This window comes from Nycticebus coucang, chromosome 19 (genome assembly GCF_027406575.1).
Source record: "Nycticebus coucang isolate mNycCou1 chromosome 19, mNycCou1.pri, whole genome shotgun sequence".
In the NCBI taxonomy this organism is placed as follows: Eukaryota; Metazoa; Chordata; class Mammalia; order Primates; family Lorisidae; genus Nycticebus; species Nycticebus coucang.
The window spans coordinates 24886982-24912390 of NC_069798.1; the positions used below are offsets into that span (position 1 = coordinate 24886982).

General features: G+C 33.9%; 1 protein-coding gene across 1 annotated transcript in view; it reads right to left on the reverse strand.

Moving 5' to 3' along the window:
* Nucleotides 1–25409, reverse strand: part of CCDC178 (coiled-coil domain containing 178) — a 427305-nt gene that overhangs the window by 26505 nt on the left and 375391 nt on the right. Inside the window, exon 19 of the mRNA XM_053571342.1 lies at nucleotides 10976–11110. Coding sequence (XP_053427317.1) covers nucleotides 10976–11110 — 135 coding nt within the window. The remainder of the gene's footprint in view (nucleotides 1–10975; nucleotides 11111–25409) is intronic.

Consider the following 25409-nt stretch of genomic DNA (forward strand, 5'->3'; position numbering starts at 1 on the left):
GTTACTATATTTGTTTTTTAATTGGGGTTTTTAGTCCATTTATGTTTAATATAATGATTAGATTTAGCTCTATCAACTTTCTACTTTTCTACAATTTGTCTCTTTCTTATTTCTATTTTGCCCTTTCTGTTGTTTCTTAGGTTAATCAAATACATTTTAGTATTCCATGTTAATCCTTCTATTGGCTTTTTTTGTTATATCTCTTTATTTTTAAAAGAGGGATCACAATATCTAAAGTATATCCTTTTCTTAAGTCTCTATAGAGTCAAAATTAAATTTAAGACTTGCATCATGATTATTCTATTTATCCTCCTATCTTTTATGCTATTACTCTCATTTATTTTGCATACACACACATATACACTTATGTATATGTGTATATTTATTTTGCATACACACACATATACACACGTATACACATATTTTGCATACACACATGTGTGTATATATGTGTATGCAAAATAAATATACACATACACACGTATATGTGTATATGTGTGTGTATAAAAAATAAATGAGAGTAATAGCATAAAAGATAGGAGGATAAATAGAATAATCATGATGCAAGTCTTAAATAAATATAAACTATAAATATAAAATAAATATATATATTAGTCTTTGTAATAAATTAAGACCAAAAGAGAGTCTTTTATATTTGCTCATATTCTGTATTTGTCATATTTTTTGCTCTTCCTTTTTTCCTGTAGATTTAAGCTTTCTCCTGGTATTTTTTTTTCTTTAAGCCAATATACTTCTATTAGCACTTATTATAATGCAGCTCTACTAGTGAACAATTCTCTCCACTTTTATGTATCTAAAATATCTTTATGTTGCTTTTATTTATTTATTTATTTTTTTTTTGTAGAGACATAGTCTCACTGTACCACCCTCGGGTAGAGTGCCATGGTGTCGCACGGCTCACAGCAACCTCTAACTCTTGGGCTTATGCTATTCTCTTGCCTCAGCCTCCTGAGCAGCTGGGACTACAGGCGCCCGCCACAACGCCCGGCTATTTTTTTTGTTGCAGTTTGGCCGGGGCTGGGTTCGAACCCGCCACCCTCGGCATATGGGGCCGGCGCCCTATTCACTGAGCCACAGACGCTGCCCTGTTGCTTTTATTTTTGACAGATACTTTTGCTGGGCAGAGAATTTTTTGTTTTTGTTTTGTTCTTTTAGCAGTTGCAGGATATTCTTTGTCTTCTGTCCTCTGCTGTTTTTGATAAGATGTTAGAAGTAATTTTTCCTCTTTTGGAGGGGGGTGTGGATGGGATTTCACTATGTTTTCCAGGCGGGGTTGAAACGTGATCCTCCCATTTCAGCCTTTTGAGCAACTGGGTATGTACTGGGACTATAGGTATGTGTTACTTTGCCCAGCTCTGGTTTTTATGTCTACATCTTTTGGGGGATTTTTGAGTTAATTTGACCTATCATTCATGTTTTTCACCAAAATGTTTATATATTATTTTTTACAGTTTTTATATTTTAAGTACACTCACCACTGGTAGATGATGAATTAAGTTATACTAACATTTACACTATGAAAAGAAATACCTAAGATGTGCATGCCGTTATTTTAGCACTTGGTTTGGTAACTCAAGAGTCAAGAATTATTTATTGACTATTCATTACACTCCTTAAATGTCATACCTAAATTAGTCAACCTGATATTTGTGGCCTTGTTGAAGACCTTGCTTTATTTCTTGTTTCACACCATCTTCCACTGATACAATCTAATCTCAGCAAACACACACATACACAGAGAATTTTCATAGCATACTGGTTAAAAGCAGGCACCCCTAGCCAAATTTCCTGGATTTACAGCTATGTGACCCTGGGAAAAATAGGTAACTTATCTCTCTCGAGTTTCCTCTTCTACAAATGCCAATACTATCTATCATAGCACCTGATAGATTCTTTGAGAATTACATTAACTTAAATTTATAAAGCACTGAGGACAGTGTCTGGCCAATTGTAAGGGTTAGATACATTTTTTTTAAAGGAAAGAATAAAAGGCATTCTTAGGTCTTTTCTGTATCCCTGGAATCTGTTCTAAGTTCCTCATACTCCCTCTGCTTCATGCTGCTCCCTTTCTCTATCCCACACAATGATCCCCTTCCTCCAGTTATATTCATTTACTCTTTTCTGTTTCAAATCCAATTCATTCACAGAGGCATTCCCCTGATTTCAGGCCTAAGTAGCTCTCTTCACTTCCTGGCCAACCATGAAGTTTACTTTCTGTAGCTGGGAACATAATCATGTAACTAATTATTCCCTAATATTTTTATATCTACCTTTTCATTTCATCTCTGATATTCCCTGTCTTGCATTTTTATGCTCCATGAGTATCAGATTGCTTATCATTTCCCCTGTGCACAATGCTGTTTTATTCTCTTACATCTTTGTTTCCTGTTTATATAACCCTCTCCCCACCTTCTGTTGATGTCTTCTCACCTTTCAAGATGTAGTATGGGAGTTACACTCCCCAGGTAACTAGACTTCTATTCTCAAGTTGGGATAAGTGTCCTTCTTGACTTCATTTGTATTTACACAGTGTATAAGTCTTCCACCTCTGTTAAATGTCAAGCTCTTTTATGACAGAGGTTATGTCTACAACCTCTGGACCCCAAGTGTTAGCAAAATGCCTTTCACATTGTAGGTACCAAAAAAATATGTTCTGAAATTATTATTCTTCAACTTGGTAGTAAACTATTTAAGGTCAAAGGCCATGATACATATGGTGTGCACTATATTTGTCTTCAATAAATACAGATGAATTCAGTGTTTTGGTATGTTATAGTAATTTACATTCCCTTGCCATCAGTCAAAATGGAATTCTAGAGGCTTTTGACCATAGTAGAGTAATGAAATAATTAGGCCTAAAGGCAAGAATATAGAAAAAAATCAGCTTACCAATTTTCTTTTCAGCCATCATTTTTTAACTCTATACTAACTCTCAGCAGGAGACATTTATTTCTTAGTTATAGTCAACCGTGAATGAGGGTGGGATGCTGATTTTCATCTACAGGAAGATATTTGATTAAAAAGTAGTTCGTTAAGTTTGGACATTTTCACTATGAGCATTTATTTTCTCTTTGTTTATGCATATTTTAAAGGCTGAGACAGGAATCAATAAAAGAATTGAAGTCAGTCACATTTCTTTTATTGAATTATATGACTAGAGTGTTGGGTACTTATATGTAGTTTCTTGAATTCCCAAGAGTTTGAAATGATGTCAGACATGGAGCTGCAAGTTCTTAAGGATGAAAAGATTAAAGAATATAAATATTTCCATGACTAATTAATTAATTTTGGCAATTTTGGCAGGAGGTTGTGCATTTTGGGAATCATCTTACTACAGTATCATGAAAAGTAGAAAAGAAAGTAAGTAAATGTAGTAAATTGTTTATTGTGTGCAGGGCAACTTGTTCACATGGTTTAATCCATTTTCACAGTGACCCTTGGCTAGGTGCTGTTTACACATTTTTCATAATCCAGATCATACTAACCAAGCAAGAGACCAATTCACCATCCCATGCCCTCCAAAAGGCAGACTCTGATATTCAGAGCAGTTAAGTGCATAATTTCAGTTCAACATAGAAAGAGGGATTTTTTTTTTAAAGTTTACCCAACCATTTACTTAAACAAGTGGTAATATTGCAAAACATTGCTAAAATATAATATTATTTCAGTACTTCCCCTGCAATTTTTCATGTCTCTTCCCCATTTTACTTTTCTCCTTAGTGGCTGGCAGAACTAGATATTTCACTTGCTTGTTTTCTATCTTATTTCTCCCACTGTAAGGTAAATTCCATAAGGGGGAAGAATTTGTGTCTATATTTTGTATCTGTAGCACCTAGAACAGTGGCTAGCACATAGTAGGTTTCCTATAATTATTTTCCTAATAAATTCATTGTAAAACAAAATAAAAATGCATCAATACATGAAGAAAACTGAAGAAATTCCTTTCTCACTAACCTCTTCAGCTACAGAAACCACAAATCCCACTCCTTCTTCAAGTTAACCACTGTTACCAGTGTGTGCCTCTTTCTAGAACTCCTACTGAGGATTTAAATGTGGATACTTGTAGAAAATTGTAAATTGTATGTAGAATTGTAATATAGAATATTGAAATATAAAATGTTATGCATTTATTTTTATCTAATTAAAAGTCATTTGCTTAAAATGTTATTCTGTAAGTTTTTCTTCCATTTAATATTTATTAACTTCTGCTTAGCCTGACATTTTAGATGTACCATTGTTTATTTATCCTCTTTTATATTGATAAATGTCTACATTGTGTCTGGTTTTTCATCATCACAAGTAGAAGAAAAATGGAGAACAAAAACAGATCATTCTCTCAGAGAACTCTGGGATAATTTGAAGAAGGCTAATATCCACCTTATTGGAATCCCTGAATCCGATGACGTGGCCTCGCTAGGCACAGAGGCCCATCTCCATGAAATTATGAAAGAGAATTTTCCAGACATGCCTAGAGATTCTGAAATTCAGATAGCAGACAGTTTCAGAAACCCAGCACGACTCAATCCCAGTAAGACATCCCCCAGGCATATCATAATTAACTTCACTAAAGTTAATATGAAGGAGAAAATTCTCAAAGCAGCCAGACGTTTTGAGATTTTGTGATGTGGGCCATTCTCACTGGGGTTAGATGATATCTCAGGGTTGTTTTGATTTGCATTTCTCTAATATATAGAGATGATGAACATTTTTTCATGTGTTTGTTAGCCATTTGTCTGTCGTCTTTAGAGAAAGTTCTATTCATGTCTCTTGCCCATTGATATAAGGGATTGTTGGCTTTTTTCACACTTTATGGGGGCAAGACATGATTGCAAGAGGGACTTTAGCTAACAATTGCAATCAGTGTAACCTGGCTTATTGTACCCTCAATGAATCCCCAACAATAAAAAAAATAAAAAAAAAAAAAAAGCAGCCAGATGTAAGAAAGCCATTACCTACAAAGGGAAGAATATTAGAATGACTGCAGATCTCTCTGCTGAAACATTTCAAGCCAGAAAAGGGTGGTCATTGACTTTTAATCTCCTAGAGCAAAATAACTTTTAACCCTGGATCCTGTATCTAGCTAAACTGAGTTTCATTTATGATGGAGAAATTAAATACTTTAATGACATTCATATGTTGAAGAAATTTGCCATAACCAAACCAGCTCTTCAGGATATTATCAGACCTATCTTCCATAACGACCAACCCAATCCTCTACCACAAAAGTAAACTCACTCAGATACTTTTGATCAAAATCCAACTTTCACGCTGGTGAAAGGATTAAAAATGTCCACTGGACTTTCAAAAAACTCAATACCCAAAATTTTACCAGACTTATCAATATTCTCCATTAATGTGAATGGCTTAAACTGTCCTCTAAAGAGGCATAGGTTAGCTGACTGGATACAAAAACTCAGGCCAGATGTTTGTTGCATCTTACTTTAAAAGACAAATATAGACTCAGGGTGAAAGGATGGTCATCCATATTTCAGGCAAATGGTAATCAGAAAAAAGCAGGTGTTGCAACTTTATTTGCAGATACAATAGGCTTTAAACCAACAAAAGTAAGGAAGGATAAGAATGGTCACTTCAAATTTGTTAAGGGTAATAGTCAATATGATGAAATATCAATTATTAATATCTATGCACCCACCCAGATGCACCTCAATTTATAAGAGAAACTCTAACAGACATGAGCAACTTGATTTACTCTAGTTCCGTAATAGTCGGAGATTTCAACACTCCTTTGGCAGTGTTAGATCGATCCTCCAATAAGAAGCTGAGCAAAGACATTTTAGATTTAAACCTAACCATCCAACATTTGGATTTATCAGACATCTACAGAACATTTCATCCCAACAAAACTGAATACACATACTTCTCATCAGCCCACGGAACATATTCCAAAATCCATCACATCTTAGATCACAAGTCTAACCTCAGTAAATTTAAAGGATTAGAAATTATTCCTTGCATCTTCTTGGACCACCATGGAATAAAAGTTGAGCTCAGTAACAACAGAAATCTGCATACTCATAAAAAAAAAAACATGGAAGTTATATAACCTTATGCTGAATGATAGCTTGGTCAGAGATGAGATTAAGAAGGAAATTGCCAAATTGTTGGAACAAAACGACAATGAAGACACGAATTATCAGAACCTCTAGGATACCGCAAAGGCAGTCCTAAGAGGGAAATTTATAGCACTGTAAGCCTTCCTCAAGAGAACGGAAACAGAGGAAGTTAACAACTTAATGGGACATCTCAAGCAAGTGGAAAAGGAAGAACATTCCAACCCCAAGCCCAGTAGAAGAATAGGGATTGCGTTAAAATTATAAAATTTTATTATTATAAAATTATTTTATAATTTTTAAAATTATATTACAGCAGAATTAAATGAAATTGAAAACAAAAGAATTATACAACAGATCAATAAATCAAAAGTTGGTTTTTTCAAAAGGTCAATAAAATAGATCAACCTTTGGCCAACCTAATCAGAAAAAAAGAGTAAAATCACTAATCTCATCAATCAGAAACGACAAAGACGAAATAACAACAGACTCCTCAGAAATTCAAAAAATCCTTAATAAATATTACAAGAAACTTTATTCTCAGAAATATGAAAATCTGAAGGAAACTGACCAATACTTGGAAGCACGTCACCTTCCAAGACTTAGCCAGAATCAAGTGGAAATGTTGAACAGGCCCATATCAAGTTCTGAAATAGCATCAACCATACAAAACCTCCCTAAAAAGAAAAGCCCAGGACCAGATGGTTTCATGTCGGAATTCCACCAAACCTTTAAAGAGGAATTAGTACCCTGTTTCCCCGTTAATAAGACATCCTCCAAAAATAAAACCTACTTACAGGAAAGATAAGACATCCCCTGAAAATAAGACCTAGCGCATCTTTGGGAGCACACCTTAAAATAAGACACTGTCTTATTTTTGGAGAAACAGGGTACCTATATTACTCAACCTGTTCCAAAAGATAGAAAGAGAAGGAAGACTACCCAACACGTTCTATGAAGCAAACATCACCCTGATCCCCAAACCAGGAAAAGATCCAACAAGAAAAGAAAATTATAGACCAATATCACTAATGAATATAGAATGCAAAAATATTCAACAAGATCCTAACAAACAGAATCCAGCAACACATCAAACAAATTATACATAATGACCTAATCGGTTTTATCCCAGGGTCTCAAGGCTGGTTCAATATCGGTAAATCTATAAGTATAATTCAGCACATAAACAAATTAAAAAACAAAGACCATATGAGTCTCTCAATTGATGCAGAAAAAGCTTTTGATAATATCCAGCATCCCTTCATGATCAGAACACTTAAGAAAACTGGTATAGAAGGGACATTTCTTAGACTGTTAGAGGCCATCTACAGCAAACCCACACCCAATATTGTATTGAATGGAGTTAAATTGAAATCATTTCTACTCAGATCAGGAACCAGACAGGGCTGCCCATTGTCTCCACTGCTCTTTAACATTGTTATGGAAGTTTTAGCCATCACAATTAGGGAAGAAAAGGCGATCAAGGGTATCCATAGAAGGTCAAAAAAGATCAAACTTTCACTCTTCACAGATGATATGATTGTATATCTGGAAAACACCGGGGATTCTACTACAAAACTCTTAGAAGTGATCAAGGAATACAGCAGCATCTCAGGTTACAAAATTAGGATTCATAAATTGGTAGCCTTTATATATACCAACAATAGCCAAGTTGAAAAAACAGTTAAGGACTCTATCCCATTCACAGTAGTGGCAAAGAAGATGAAATATTTGGGAGTTTATCTAACAAAGGACGTGAAAGATCTCTATAAAGAGAACTATGAAACTCTAAGAAAAGAAATAGCTGTAAATGTTAACAAATGGAAAAACATACCATGCTCATGGCTGGGAAGAATCAACATTGTTAAAATGTCCATACTACCCAAAGCAATATATAATTTTAACGCAATCCCTATTAAAGTTCCACTGTCATACTTTAAAGATCTTGAAAAACAATACTTCGTTTTATATGGAATCAGAAAAAACTTCGAATAGCCAAGACATTACTCAGAAATAAAAACAAAGCGGGAGGAATCACACTACCAGACCTCAGACTTTACTACAAATCGACAGTGATCAAAACAGCATGGTATTGGCACAGAAACAGAGAAGTAGATGTCTGGAACAGAATAGAGAACCAAGAGATGAATCCAGCTATTTACCGTTATTTGATGTTTGACAAGCCATTTAAAAACATTCAGTGGGGAAATAATTCCCCATTTAACAAATGGTGCTGGGTGAACTGGCTGGCAACCTGTAGAAGACTGAACCTGTACCCACACCTTTCACCATTAACTAAGATAGACTCTCACTGGATTAAATATTTAAACTTAAGACACAAAAGTATAAAAATACTAGAATAGTGTGCAGGGAAAACCCTTGATGAAATCTGTCTGGGCGAGTATTTTATGAGGAGGACTCCCAGGGCAATTGAAGCACCTTCAAAAATACACTACTGGGACCTGATCAAACTAAAAAGCTTCTGCACAGCCAAGAACACAGTAAGTAAAGCAAGCAAACAGCCCTCAGAATGGAAGAAGATATTTGCAGGTTATGTCTCTGACAAAGGTTTAATAACCAGAATCCACAGAGAACTCAAACGTATAAGCAAGAAAAGAACAAGTGATCCCATCGCAGGCTGGGAAAGGGTCTTGAAGAGAAACTTCTCTGAAGAAGACAGGCGTGTGGCCTACAGCCATATGAAAAAATACTCATCATCTTTAATCATCAGAGAAATGCAAATCAAACTACTTTGAGATATCATCTAACTCCTATAAGACTAGCCTATATCACAAAATCCCAAGACCAGAGATGTTGGCATGGATGTGGAGAAAAGGGAACACTTCTACACTGCTGGTGGGAATGCAAATTAATACATTCCTTTTGGAAAGATGTTTGGAGAACACTTAGAGATCTAAAAATAGATGTGCCATTCAATCCTATAATTCGTCTACTAGGCATATATCCAGAAGACCAAAAATCACATCATAACGAAGATATTTGTACCGGAATGTTTATTGCAGCCCAATTCATAATTGCTAAGTCATGGAAGAAGCCCAAGTGCCCATCGATCCACAAATAGATTAATAAATTGTGGTATATGTACACCATGGAAAATTATGCAGCCTTAAAGAAAGATAGAGATTTTACCTCTTTCACGTTTACATGGATGGAGCTAGAACATATTCTTCTTAGTAAAGTATCTCGAGAATGGAAGAAAAAGTACCCAATGTACTCAGCCCTACTATGAAACTAATTTAGGGCTTTCACATGAAGGCTATAACCCAGTTACAACCTAAGAATAGGGGGAAGGGGGAGAGGGACGGGGGAGGGGGGCAGAGGGAGATTGGTGGGATTATACCTGCAGTGCATCTTACAAGGTATATGTGAAACTTAGTAAATGTGGAATGTAAAAAAAAAAGCCACTAATTTATCCTCCTCTAATTTTCCAATTACAATCCAAGCTTGCTGCTGTCTCTAGATACTGAGGTAGGTAGTTGAGTTTCCCTACCCCGTCTCTTCATCTTCATTGCTATGTAACAGCCATAAGTGTAAGTAATTTAAAATCAAGGTTGGTAAAGCTTATTGAAGGTTATGGAGAGGAATTCATTTTACTTCAAATCGTTTCTAATGACATTTTCAATATTTGAAAATACATTACAATTCACAATGTGAATTTATCATTGGTAAGATTTTTCTTTTTTTTTTTTGGCCGGGGCTAGGTTTGAACCTGCCACCTCCAGCATATGGGACTGGTGCCCTACTCCTTGAGCCACAGGCACTGCCCGGTAAGATTTTTAAGAACCTTTACGTTTGGGCAGAAATATGGTTTTCTAAAGACACTAATTAGAACATGCAGATCACCTTTGAATATTTAAAAACAAATCACAGATTATAACCACCCTGTAATGTTCTGCTTGTTAACAGACTTCTTAAGGGAAGCAAGATTCTCTTGACTTGTAAAGTACTGTAATAGTTTGTACTCGTTTGTATTAAATCTAAATGTGTCAAGTACTTCCTTTTCAAAACCTTCATTTAAATTTCTCTTATTTTTATTTTTGTTTTAATCACTTATCGATACAATCTATATATAAAGCACACAAACACACACATGCACAATGATCCTCAGAAGAAAATATCAAAAAATGGACAACAGCAAAAGTGAAATTTGAAATTGCTTAAAAGTTTTGCAAGTGTATGTTTCCTTTAGGAGATTACGTTTTATAGATTTTGTGACATTTGAAATAATAAAACATTAATTTGAACATTTTTAAAGAAAATTTAAGTAATAGTCTTCACAAGGTAATATGAATTTTAAAATATATGAGTCTTAAAAACAATGGATCTACTAAACGTTTTTTATAGGCACAACCAGGCAATGCTCACATGCATCTAGAACCACTGTTACTTTCTAGTTCCAAGTTGCTTATTTTTCAAATAAAGCTGTCTCCAAATCTGCTTAGGAGGATGAGCCTCTTGCAAAATATAAGAGGAAAAACAATATTTAAAATAAACAGAAGAGGGTTATTTTCACTGAAGTAGACCTTGCACAAAAGTGACACTGTTGTCAACATCTTTCAAACAGCCGAATGGCATCTGCAAAGCCTGAAGACTTGAAAAATCTTATTTATATCAAATGTTTTTTATCAAAATCTGTTCTGAGGCTTATGAGAAGTAAGTCCAATCTCCCTTTACTCCCAAAGTATGCATGGGGTATGTGCTAACTTACTGAATTCATCCTTCATGCAATTCCAGTTTATTAAAGAGGTTAAAAATTTATAAAACTCTGATGGGATATGGTTTTAATGCTTCATCACACTACCCATCATTTGCTTTTCAATCTAGATACGAATGATCTTTCCTACTTCCCTGCAATCACCTACCTGCACAGCTAATATTTTCTGAATGCTCTCCTGGGAGTTTGCCTGGAATTTGGCCAGCTTCATCTGGCTGAAGAGGACCACCAGTCTGAAGTACTCCCTCCACAGTTCCTGCATCCATTTCAGCAGCTGACGGAGCTAAGGGGAAGAGGGAGGGGAGAAAACACCAGTCAGAGGAGGAGAGGAAATTAATGGCAGCGTTCAAGAAGAATGATGGAGGGAAATATAGAAAGCAGTCAATAGCCCATTCTGCACTGTACGGACCTGACAGGAATTTCACAGTCCCTTGATTTTTCAGCCCACTCATGTGCATTCATCAGAAACCAGTCACATCTGGCCGCCAGGATGGGGGGTTAATTTTCTCTAAATGCCTCAGCAGTTTTGTTCTAGCTGAGGCAAACTCTGTGACTGCAAAGCTGATGAGTAAAATATTTCTACTTCACCCAGTTTAACTCAAAACCGATAGCCTTGGGCCATATTGAACCTTTCCTGAAAAAAAATCATCTTTTGAAGCTTTTGTGAATGGCACATCAGGTCAAGCCAAAGTTTGGAAATGCAACTTTAAGACTTTGATGGACGCCATTGCTGCTGCTGCTGCTTTTTTTTTTTTCCCCCTCCCATAAAGCTCTCCATTGCTTGGCAGTGGGTGCTTTCGAGCACAAAACTAAAGAGAATTAACTTAGCTATCAACTGCTGAGGGAGAACAATAACAGAGAAGACATTTCCAGCTAGAACTCCCTATTAATCTACCTCCCTCTGACCATGTGACATGGAAAAATCTCTCTGCACTGAAGTACAGTGAATGCAGTGTTTAGAAGTGGCATGTTAAATCCCAGATCTGCACAGAGAGAAAAATAATTGTATGAGGTATGCTAGATCATTTGGAAGTTTAATATAAAGTGGTGGAAGTTTTATCGAGACAACGCTCTTCAACGGTGAGCACAGCCACACACACACAGAATTATTGTGAGGTATTTTGAAAGGAATAAACATCATAAAATTAACAGCAACACTATTTTTTTGTAACCCCCCAAACATTTACATATGTATACTATATATATATTCTGTCACTGAAAATTCTTGGTTTTTGGTAATATGAATAATTGCTTATATCAATTCCTCTTTAGCATATTTTGCATAAAGAGAAATAACATTCACATCAAAACACTTAATATCAAACAAGCTTTATCTATTACATTTATACACATTAAATGTTTAAAACAAGCTTTATCTATTACGTTTATACACATTAAATGTTTAATATGAGAGGAAAAATATGTTTAAAATGTGATGTGACTATTTTATGTTGTATTTATCTATCTGGCTGATGGCGGGGGCCTCTGTGGGAGATCCTCTGCAAAATGTCAACAAACGGTGCATGTATAATTTGTGAACTTTTTGTATGTATATTTTGAAACAATAGTTTACTAAAAAATAACTATTTCATGTTATGAAACATGTGTTGCACATGAATTCTTTATAATTATTCTTATGGTTCATTATTATAAACAACAGATATGTATTTACATCCAATTCACAGGAAAATGAAGGCTGTACTACTCTCGGTTAATTGGTTAACTTAGGAAGAAGACATAATCTTGAAAACTATAGAGATTTCACCTTACTAAACTATGAAATATATTATCCAGAATCAGGCTAGGGGCATTTTAGATAGTTTAGGCTAGGAAATTGAAGATTAGCTATACTCTTAGAAAGGAAATTCTGTCAAGCTTTAAAAATGTTTTATTTTTTCTGTAATATAAGCCAAGTCTGTTACGGAGTGGTATGCTGTATCTTGATGTACTCACTAAGAGATTTGAAAAATTTAGTTGATTGTATGTTCATAACTGCATTATGGCAGGGCAGGGGAGGACTCTAGGTGTTGGGAGTTTGGAAATGATCCACAGGAGTTGGCACTGGCCCTGTATTATCTAATGTAGGGATCAATAATTTAAATAATATTAATTAAATTTGCTTTAACAAAAAGATGCATAGCAGACTTACATTTAAGTCAGAAATTAATTCAGTCTGAAACTGTGATCAAGGATAAGCAAGCTGACATATGGTGTCAATGAAATAAAAGAAAAACAATGATCAAAAAGTCATTTTTACTTATAGGAAATCTTATTTCTGAAATCACACCTGGAAACATATGTTGAAACACATATTGCAGTAGAGTTATTTATATACTGACTCAATATGTTGTGGGCTGAGGTAAACATCCTCAATGAAGGGGACATATTCTACTTAATAAATACAATTTCTAAATGAAGCTTAACTGTACATTATGTGTTGTGGGTGAGGCTCTAAAAAGATTAGACTTTTTTTGGCACTTTCTTAACAAAGTCAAATATTCTGTTGATTCCTTCAATTCCTGTCAATACTGTCAATATGACTTTGTTAAGCAGCATAGTTTGTAAATATTCCCTATAGATTTGAGATCACTTTTCCCAGCCCTGGTGTACAGCTGAGAAATCTCTGTTTTAAAGAGGTTTTTTTTTTTTTGAGACAGAGTCTCACTATGTCACCCTCGGTAGAGTGCTATGGCGTTACAGCTCACAGCATCCTCCAACTCTTTTGGGCTTAATCGATTCTCTTGCCTCAGCCTCCAAAGTAGCTGGGACTACAGGTGCCTGCCACAACGCCTGGCTATTTTTTTTGTTGCTGTTGTCATTGATGTTTAGCTGGCCTGGGCTGAGTTCGAACCCACCACTCTCAGTGCATGTGGTTGGTGCCATAACCCCTGTACTACGGGCTCTGCCTGAGGTTAAACTTGCTTTAGAAGACATATTTCTGTCTTAAAGTTCATATTGTTAACTGTGATGCCTTCTCAGTTAAAGTCCAATGGATTTTCTATTTCTTTCTGTGATATTTTAGCAGCTGATTCTGGATTAAGGATAGTCATAAGGATTGCAAGAAAGATCTGATGGGTCTGTCAACCTTCGCCACAGAGTTTTCTGGAAAACAGGTTGTAATGCGAAATGAAAGTCTACTCTTGTCACATATTAGTAAGAAACATCAAAAATCCTTGTCCACATTTCTTATGTTTTGAAATTATTGTCTACCTCAGACTTACTTTACCAGATTGTTATCTGGAATTTTCAAACAAAAACACATGAAAGCCTACCTTGAACAGAAATTGGACTATAGATTATCAAGACAACAAAAGTTCACAGATATAAGCCAGAAATAATTAATTTTAAAATGATGACTGTATGGTGAACTCTTTTAGCCTCATTAAGTGGAATTGGAAAGCTCAGTGAAAAGCCACTTACGGCTAAAATATTCTTCCCGTTTCAGGGCAGTGGTCATTTAGAGCTAGCTTAGCTCTCAGAATAACCTATTTCCCCCAGGAGATACTAGGATACTCGGAACTACTCCATGAACATAGGTCTTTTGGTCAAAGAATAATAAATTCATGCTATTAGAGTAGTCACAAATACGACAACAGGAAAATGAGATGACTTTTAGAGGAATTCCTTAAAAGTGAAGGTAAGTTTTACAAATAGAAGCTCTTCTAACTGTGTAAGCAAAGCTAACTGAATAATAATATTTTTTACATTCACAACTTAAATGAGGAGAAGCAGCTGTAAAGTCAGTCTTTTTTTATTCAGTTGTCTGTGTTCTAGCTTGAGGTAGTAGCCCCAAAGGCCTTACGTCTGCCTGTGTGCAAGTGTTAACTAAAACCTCTTAAATAGAGAAGTTCTTTAAGGATCAACTAAAATCGAGGGTACATCAAAAAGAGTATTTTGGGGGACATCTGTAGCTAATAGGTGTCTGGAAAAAGAACTAGGAGAAGGAAGAATTGAGGGCATTTTTAAAGAGAGAAGAACTAACAATAAAATTGAGATATAGTCATAAACATATATGAGCATTAAAGACAATAAGATGATCAAAAATAACATGTGAAGTACAATATTTAACATGATGGCAACAATGTTTGATTTAATCATGTAGCTGTAATGACAACTGTTTTAGGAAAGTGGTTATGATAATAGCCCAATTTTAGGATATCTGTAGATACTCTGTAAATATTCATTAAAATAGACGCAAAAAATTGAACTGATAAAATTTAACCTGATAAAGATAGTAAAAGAAAAAAAAATCCATCAAATATTGTACTAAAAAGGGAAACTTTAGAAACATTCTATGAATGTTAGGAAAAATAAAGTAAATCAATACTTCTTTTCAAAATTTTACTACAGATCCTGTATAAAGCAAAAAAAAAAAAAAAAAATACGCAGGAAAAAAGAATTAGAAAGAATATCTGCACCAAAAATTCAAGAGGCTCTGCAAACCACCAACTGGAGGTAAAAGCTTAGGAACTTTTCTGCCTGTAAGATGAGCATTTTTAAAAAATCAATGACATTTTTATAAATCAATATAACAAATTTTAAATTGTAATAGAAGAAAATTCCACTCATTAGCATAAAATAAAATGCAATGCAAGGTACTTAGGTTGAAATTTTATGAAGAAAGGGCAGAATTTTATAGAGAAAGTTAAAAAATGTTTTGAAAGATATAAACTATGAACTGAATAGATTGAGAGTATGAAGAAGTATGATACATTCTAAATTTATTGATAAATAAATTGCCAATTCAATTTATTAAATTGTCAAGAAAAAAGAGTGTCATAGTCAAGTCAGTTTTTCACAGAGTAGTCTATAATTTCACCATGTTTCATGAAAATTGATCTGAAATTCGTTTGGAAAATCAAAGGACTGGGAAAAACTAAGATGATCATGAAACAGGAAAACAAGCTTGAAGGATTTGGCATCTGATATATAAAACTTAATTTAAGGCTGTAGGAACTAAGAGAGCAATATCAACATAATCTGAATGAGCATTTGATCAGAAAAGAGAGCAAACACATCATATATAAAATGTGACCTAAAACAGAGATATCATTGCGAATCAGTGCATAAAGAATGACATAGTTATCTCTATGCATAATGAAATAAAATTACATCCTTAACTCACCATCATACAGTAAGCAAGATGCATTAAAATGAGGAAATTTAATCTTTAAAAACTTGGAAGACAACATGCCAGAATAACTATGACTCTGAGGAAAGAAATGCTTTAAAACAAAATGTTTAATTCTAATTGAAAGCATTGACCATATCATATTAAATATTTTTTGAAAAGTTAAATTTAAACACAGCAGTAATACATACAACAAGTTTTGAGAATATATTAATAACATTTACAGCTGATAATGATCAATTTTCTCATAAATAAAGAGCCACTGTAAATCAATATAAAATAGACCAGAGAAATGGGAAAATGAAACAAATAGGCAATTCACAGAAAAGGAAAGCTTGGTCTATAAATGTTTTAAAATATGTTCAACTTCAATAGTGGGGTACAAATAAATACAGTTCATACTCATCAGATTGGCAAATACTAAAAAAAATTAAAACCTATCCGTATCAAATGTTGGTAAAGATATGGAAAAAAAAAAACCCTTTCATACACTGATCAAATTTATGTTTATTTTGTTATGATGACTTTGGAGAATAACTTGACATTTCACATTGAAGATGTACTTTCCCTTTAATCCACCAATTATACTTGAAGCTATATACTAAACTAGCAATTCTCCATGTGGCTCCCAGACCATCAGGGTCAGTATCACCTCACAACTTATCAGAGATACAGTCATTCAGACCTATTTAATCAAAAGCTCAGATATTAGTGTTTTAACAAAACCTAGGTGATACTAATGTCTGAGAGATACTGCTCTCAGTCTACCATAATATGTTCTCAAGGAAACATAAAATACTGCTCATTTGCAGCTTTGCTTGCAAAGGTGAAAATTTGGACGCAATCTAATTGTCTGTCAATGGAATGATTGAAAATACACTGTGATATGTTCATACACTAACCCAGAACATTTGAAGTAAACACACTACAATTACAAGGAAAACATATAAGCTACAGAAATAAAAAACCTGAAGAATAATAATTTGTATTTTAATTTGATCACTACATTAAAAAGACAAATGAAAGCTGGGCACAATGGCTCACTCCTATAGTCCTAGCACTCTGGTAGGCCAAGGCGGAGGATTGCCTGGCCTTGGGAGTTCAAGACCAGCCTGAGCAAGAGCAAGACCCTGTCTCTAAAACTAGCTGGGCATTGTGGCATCTGCCTATAGTCTCAGCTACTTTGGAGGCTAAGGCAAGAGGATCACTTGAGCCCGAGAGTTTGATGTTGTTGTAAGCTATGACACAATGGCTCTTTACTGAGGGCAACAGAGTGAAAATCTGTCTCAAGAAAAAAAAAAGCCCACAAATGAAATGATAAACAGTAAAAGAAGCTTAACTCTGAGAAAGAAGGAGGGAAATAATATTAGGAAGAGGCACACAAAGGTTTGAGGTTTACGTCAACGCGGGTGTAAACGTGCAAAGGAGATACGACAAACGTCAAGATTAACCAAGATGGTAAAGGTACACAATAACTTACCAGAAACTTATTTATAATTTACATGTAACTGTAACTTACTGAATGTCTGGTTATTTCATTAGGAAAAAGAAAAACTAGGTTAAGCTGACAGCTCTGCAAGACAGGCATCCTCTGTATTTTGTGGCGCAGCATCCACTGATTTTAGAGAATTTATTATAATCTCATTTCAAAAGAAATATCCTATTATGCCATCTAAATGGTCCTTTTTGGTCAAAATTTTTTGTGATATACTCACTAAATGTGATCTTACCTATAATAAAAGAAATAACAAAAATATGAAATGAGTTTACATGATTAAGAAAAGAATTGCCACTTCTGATTTCCCCCAAATTTTCCATATTTCCCTCTACTCCGGTTGTTGGGTAGGAACTTGAAACTTCATTTCATAGAAGATTAAAGACTGGTATATGTGAGCTATTTTCATGAGAATTTTAATTTTCTAGTTTCAGCAGGCAACCATAGAACTCAGATACTAAAAAATACATTAATATAAATAAATTTTTGTACTCTTATATACATATTGTATGTTACCATCTTGCAATAATAATAGACTAGTGTGTTTCTTTAAAAAATCCCTTATATAAATATCATTGAAAACATACTTTAGATAAAATTAAATCATTTTTAGAGACATATGGTGCCAAAAATTAACTCCCCAAAGCACATAATTTAACTGGCTTTTGCAATTTAAGAACCCTGGAAAAAAAGGAAGAGAACATCTCAAGGAAATGAGAAGTGTCCTTATAATGAATTTCTGCTTATAAGAATCAGACATAACAACAGTCTTTTAATTAAAACACAAATACCATATGTATAGTTATCTGAAAATGAACTATAAATTGTTTTGCCAGGAAACAAAGACCAGTCAATACTGAAAACTCATAAGTGCGTTAGGACACAAAGGTCATACTGACAGGGTAGAAAGTTCATGGGCAGTACTCAAAGTTTTTTGTCTATGAATAATGATTTGTCCATCACTGGACTATGAATACAAACAAACAACTGCTGACGATTTAACTCTGTGTATGAGACAGATTTTCAACACTTCACTTTTTTGTGACTAGAAAACATTTATAAAAATTGAATGGTTGTTAAAAAGACAACAGAATTGTCCTGCATACCTCAGGAAAAATCCATTCAATACAAAATTCAAATGGGAAATTAACAGAATCACTGGAATAAACAGTCAACACAACATGTAGGACAAATGAGAAGTGGAACGATTCCAAATTCTTGAGGTAAAAAAAAAAATCGCTTCCTAAGATGAATTAGAGGATTAGGGAGGATTCTTAGGGCCTTGAAAATACTCTGTATGGTACTATAATGGTAGACAAAATCTCATTATACTTTTGTCCAAACTCACAGAATGTAAAACACCACGAGTGAACCCTAAACAGAACTATAGACTTTGGATGATTGTGATTTATCAGCATGAGTTTATCGGTTACAACAAATGTACAACGCTAGTGAGGGATGTTAATAAAGCAGGAGGCTGTGTGTCTGCATGGGCAAAGGTAAATGCGAACTCTCTGTACCTTCCTCACAATTTTGCTGTAAACCTAAAATCTCCTCTAAAAAAAGAAAACCTAAAAAACAAATCACTTCCCAGTATCCTGGGGTGGGAATTGGGAATGGGTCTGTGCTGGTGGAAGAAAATTAAAGCATTTCAGAAACCCACTTGCCTTCTCTATTTACAAAATACAGTCAAATGTCTAGTTCAACTGTAGATGCCACTCTAAGAATTATTCACATTTTATAAGGGAGAGAAATAAAACATGCTATATTCTGTGGATTTAAATTTGTACTGTAGGTAATCCAATTAAAGTCACATGTAAGGCTTTGACAAAATATTATAAAGTCCTCCTTGGAAAAACGTAATAGGCTTTTCCTATAGGAATTTATGTTAGATAGAAGGAAGGTAGATAAGTAGGTAATTAGATGGGTAATCAAAGCACACATACTACGTACATTCCTTTATTTGTACTAGTATATTAAAGTAATGGCTGTAATTTCAATCTGCTTGGTATAAGTTGTCACCTACTGAAAGCATGCTGCCTTTCTCAATTTCTGACAGATAAATACAACTGACAAGTGTAGATATGTGCACACGATGTTCATTCAGCAGCGTGATGGGAAGTGCAGCTCACAAGAAAACGGCGTAAGCCTTATCAGTTCTGTTTATTGTAATAAGCCAAACAATGGCAATTACGAAGTACTCCCCAGATTTTGGCAAGGCAGGAAGGAAGGACAGATATACAAAACTCAGTCAATATCGATCTTTTTATAGTACTCAGTTACCAATGGACACATGTACAACATATAAATCTCAAAAGTAATGAGACTATTCTTTATTATCAAATCCATTCCACAGACTGGTGTTAAAATTTGCAGAGCTAATTTCTGGAAATCTCCTTTGTCAATTGCTTAGATATACTTTAGAAAAATAAGACACATCCATTCCCAAATTTGGAGTTGGCCTTTTAGGAAATTAATATAGGATTATTCAATTACTCTAATTATATAATAATGCATTTCAAAATTATGTATTTGGACCATTGCTAATATAGAGAACCTCTAATGGCAGAAAAGGAAGCTGATCCTTACAGACACTATTTCTTGTATTGAAGAGTTAAATATTAAGTATACCTTTTATATGAATATACCAATGTGTCCCTTTTAAATACTTTATAAAACTTATATAACAAATTACTCATTTTTTTACATATTTAGCAGATCTCATGGCCTCCTTAGTTCGATAGATAATCTGGTTCTGGAATAAAATGACTATATTCTGATGGATATTTGATTAAAAGACTGTAAGGGCAATAGATATTTTGTTTATTTAAATTTCTAAATTTCATGCTCAAATCCCATGAATGGTACAAATAGAAATAATTGAATGAAATATACACTTAATTTTAAAATTACTGTTCTCTTTGATTATAAGAGTTAAACCAAGAATCAAACAATTAAAATTCTATGATAAAAATTATCCTCAGAATAAAAATCTAACTTTGCTCAAATGAATAATTGTTTAAAAAGCCCATTGAAAATGGAATTGCCTGACAGCTAAATATGAAAGGTTATGCTGTCAACTATAGAGATGAACATATGCATAAGGTATCCACTTCCCTGCCTGCCTGTCAGTCATTTGCCCCAAAATAATTAAGTTCCTTGATTTTAAAATGTGGCCAAATGAATGCTCTAAATCTGGTTCTTTTGGTTTCATTCATGAGCTGTGGTTGAACAATTTTCTTTGATGATTATCCGCAATATGTCTTTATAGCCTTCTGAGACCCAGTTTTTTAATGCAAATAATAAAGATGCTTAAAAAATCGCATTTACCTAAAAACAATTTATAATAAAAATAATATAATATGATTAATTATGGAGTCATTAATTTATTTCAAATTTACAAGAAAAGAAGTATATTTCTTAATTCCAGATCATCAGGTTTCATTATAAATATCCCCAACATATTTATTGTTTTTACACACAAGTAAATATAAATGTTTACAAATTTATTTGTGTTAAATCATTTGCAAAAATTTAACTGCAAATGTAAAGAAAAATACGTGACACAATTATGCAACATGGCAGAGCCTGAATGCAGAAAGAAACTAGTCTATAGCTGTAGGAAATCAGGGGCCATCCTGGCATTTTCTTAGTTATTGTGCTAAGACATTTACATTGAAACCAGGGTATGGTGCCCCATGATCACATTAATGTACACAGCTATGATTTAATAAAAAAAAGAAAAGAAAAAAAAAGAAATCAGGGGCCAGAAAGTATAAACTGCCTTTAGAATGACTACACAACATTCCCACTTGTGCTAAGCAGAATAAATAAAACACAGATTGTTACAAATTTACTAGAAGGAAAGAAGGATTTGAGAAAACTTTGGGGACTTTGAAAGGTAGCTTATCCAGTTCACTGCCAGGATGGGGTTTTATTTATTTAATTATTCAATTAATTAATTTTTTCCATCTAAAATAAAGTTTTTCTCTGGATAACTATCCTATTTAAAATATTAGTGCTACATTTTTCTGTAGATTTTTAGGTACTTTCCTTACACTTATGTGGACACACACACACACATACACACATAGGTAACATTAATTTCTTTGGAAAAAGTCAAAAATTCTTTGACTTTGAATTAATGGTAATTACTTTCACTATGCTTATGAAATATGCTGTACACCTTAAATATATATAATTCAAAAGCTTAGTGCCAAATTTTGGGGTAAGACATTATCAAGTAGGAGACAGCAACTTAGAAAGCAGTCATTAGTATCACTAAGCAAAACTGAGTTAACAGGTAAGGGCATTTCAGTAATGAGCAGGACCTTTGGGGGTGTGGTGGTGAAGCTCAGAAATACTTATAAAGACTGAGGGAAAAGAATCAAAGCACAAAATTAGGCAAAAATGAAGGCAGAGTTTGAGAGACCACAAAAAGGGCCCACAATGGCAAGAAGCGTGAAGCAATGGGAAAGCAGAGTGAGAGTGAACTTCCCAAAACAAATGGAAGGTGAAAATAATTGCATAGAACGAAACTCACTAAACTTTAAGTTCTAGCAGAACAGCGCCTGTCTTAGGAGATCTGCCTCGTTTTATGCCTAAGCTGGTGCTTATAAAATACCAATGTATGTCCAAGAAACACCTTCTCAATTTAAACTCTATTTTCTTTTCTTTTCTTTTTTTGCAGTTTTTGGCCAGGGCTGGGTCTGAACCCTCCACTTCCGGCACCCGGGACTGGTAAACTCTATTTTCTAATCAAAGGGGATGAGCAGCTGAACCAGTTTCATGCTGCAAACTACCTAAATAGCCTCTTATTTTGTTGATAATAGAACAAAAGGGTGTGTCATGTAGCTATGCAGTTTTTATTTCTCAGAAAGACATTTAAAAATAATATTCAAAATTAATTTTCCCTGAATTTAAGAATAGTAGTTCTTCCACATATGCAAATTAATTTTAACTTAATAAATTATATACCCCAAGAAGATTCTAATACAGATTTCTATCTGTAGATATGGATATATAATAAAGGTAAAAAAAAATCATTTAATTTACCAGACATGTATATAAATTGTAAGCAACTAATAAATTATAACTAGTATACTAAAAATAGAAATCAACAAATGTATCAACACTTGCATGATTTCAACATGCCCAATTTGGCAAATTGGGAATTAAAATAATGGCAATTGACAGGCTTAATAAACTTGATCTAGCGAATATGAATGCACATGCCTATGTGCCCCAAATTGTAAATTATGGTCTTCTTATGTATACATAAAACATTAAACTTGGAATTTGTATAAATTAAAACAAATATAACCATATAAAATTTTATAAGATCATATCATAATTCCAGTCTTGTACATCAAAGAACTGACTTAGTATAAGTGATGTTCTTGATAATAAAGATAATTAAATTAGAAGTCAAAAAATAAGATGAAACAAAAATATCTATATGTCCTTAGAAATTTATGCATCTAAACATATGTATCAAAAACTCATAATGTATTTTTTAATAATACTACATGATGAATAAATTTCAGACATGTAGGGTGCAACCAGATAGTACTTAGGAGGGTTTATGGTTTTCTGTGTTCATATTTAGAAAAGATGAAAGGCAAAAATTAATGAGCTTTTCATACAAATTAAAAAAATAAAAAATGGAAAGAACTTTCCAAAAACATAGGGAAAGAATTTAACGAAATGAAAACCAACCAAATACAGTAGAACCTCTGTAATTTGACCACCCAAGGACCTGTAACAAACTAGTCAATATATGGATGTGGTAAACAGAAGGAACAAGGCCTACTGCACTGACAAGTTTTTGGGGTGCTTATCTAGACAATGAAAAGTAGGTCAACCTAAGGAGGTGAGCAATGCAAGGAGATGGAGACCTATGGAGGTTCTACTGTATTCAAATTTCATGAACCAAACCACCTGTGGAAACTACTCAACTCTATTGATTTTGCTTGAAAGCAGACATAGGAAACATGTAAACAAATGAATATAGCTGTATTGCCATAAAACCTTATTTATGGAATTTAGATGTTGTATAATTTTCACATGTCAAAAATTTCTTTCTTTGGTTTTTCTTCCAGCTGCTTAATAACATGAAAACCACTCTTAGCTCACAATTGGCAGGCCAGACTGACCAGCAAGTTGTGGTTTGCTCCTATAAACAACACTGCATTGCAGGGCCTACATAACACAGTGAGACAAAGAAAAAATACATATGTAGAAAAAATATAGATATATTAATGGAAAAAAGCTGTTACTCCTTGTTATCCATATAGATAACACAAGAGAGAATTTGCTGTTAAGTTATAAGAAATAATAAGAAACATTTGCCAGAGGTTGCCTATAAGATCAATGGTTAGAAATTAATTATAATTTATTAACTGAAAATAAACTTTTGGAACTATAACTTAATTTGTTTTTATAAAAACATCAAATTATAAGACAATTTGAAACAATTTTTTTTAAATTGAGTAGGATCTATAAAGAAAAATTAGAAACTTTTTTAGTGATACTGAAAAAAACCTAAATATATAAGGAACATGCCTAGGCATATGAAGACTCATGTCATAATGTTAATTATTCACAAATTAATCTAGAAACATAAGGCAATTCTCATCAACAGGGCTTTGGGGGGGAACTTAGAAAAAAAGAGTATAACATTAAATTTTCAGAGTAATTGCAAAAGTTAGCCAAAAAACTATAGAAGGAAATTAAGTTAGAGATCCTTATCTTGAAATGTATCAAGATTTTCTGCAAAGATACTAATTAAATCAGCATATTTTGGTAAAAGAATAGACATATTAATAGGATAAAATAGCCCAGAAATCCAGACAAATATTGAACTTTGAGTTATAAAGGAGTTGGCATTGCAAATCAGTGATGAACGGACAAGCTAATTATTTTGAGAATTGATTTTGGATGTGAAAAAAAAAAAGTCACACTGTATGTGAAAATAAATTTCATATGTATAAAATCTTAAATTTTATTTTATTATTTTTTTGAAACAGTCTCACTATGTTCCCTTCAGTAGAGTTCTGTGGCATCACAGCTCACAGCAACCTTCAACTCTTGGGCTTAAGCAATTCTCTTGCCTCAGCCTCCCAAGTAGGTGGGACTACAAGTGCCGACCACAATGCCCGGCTATTTTTTGGTTGCACTTGTCATTGCTGTTTAGCTGGTCTGGGCCGGGCTTGAACCTGCCAGCTTGGGTGTAGGTGGCCAGCGCTCTACCTACTGAGCTACAGGTGCTGCCTGAAAACTTAAATTTTAAAGGCAAATCTTTAAAATTTTAGAAGAAATTGTAAGAAAATGTTTTAATATACATAAAGGAAAAGAATTCTGAATTCTACTGCATCAGAACTTTGTACATCAAAAAATACGTAAGAATGAAAAAAGTAAACCACAATTGGAAAAAGATGTTTACTATAGACATAACCAACAAAGCGTTAGCATCTAGGATCTACTTATATATCCTATGTAAATATGAGTAATCAATATAAAGAAGAGAACAGAAAAAATTATAAAACTTAATGGTAAAGTGGGGGAAAGATACCCATTCATAAGAGAAAACACAAACAGGTTATTTGATGTTAGGAAAATGGAAGTTAATAACGTAATGAGAGACTCTTTTCTACCCCTTAGATTATGAGTAATCATCTGCTTTGAAGAGCAGTTGCTTTGTGTCAGGCATTGTAAAAAATACCTTACTTATAATACTTTAGTTATTCCTACAAAAAATGGGGACTGTTCTTATTTTTCATGTTAGGAAAAGGATTCTTGGCAAGAATAAATAACTATGTATTGGTAGACCTGGGATTACAATTCACAACAGGTCCCACCATTAACCCTCCCTCTATCGCCACCCCCTCCCTTCCCAGTCCTGTCTCCTTCCCTCCTGCATCCTGGGCTATAGTTGTGATTCATCTTTCACATGAA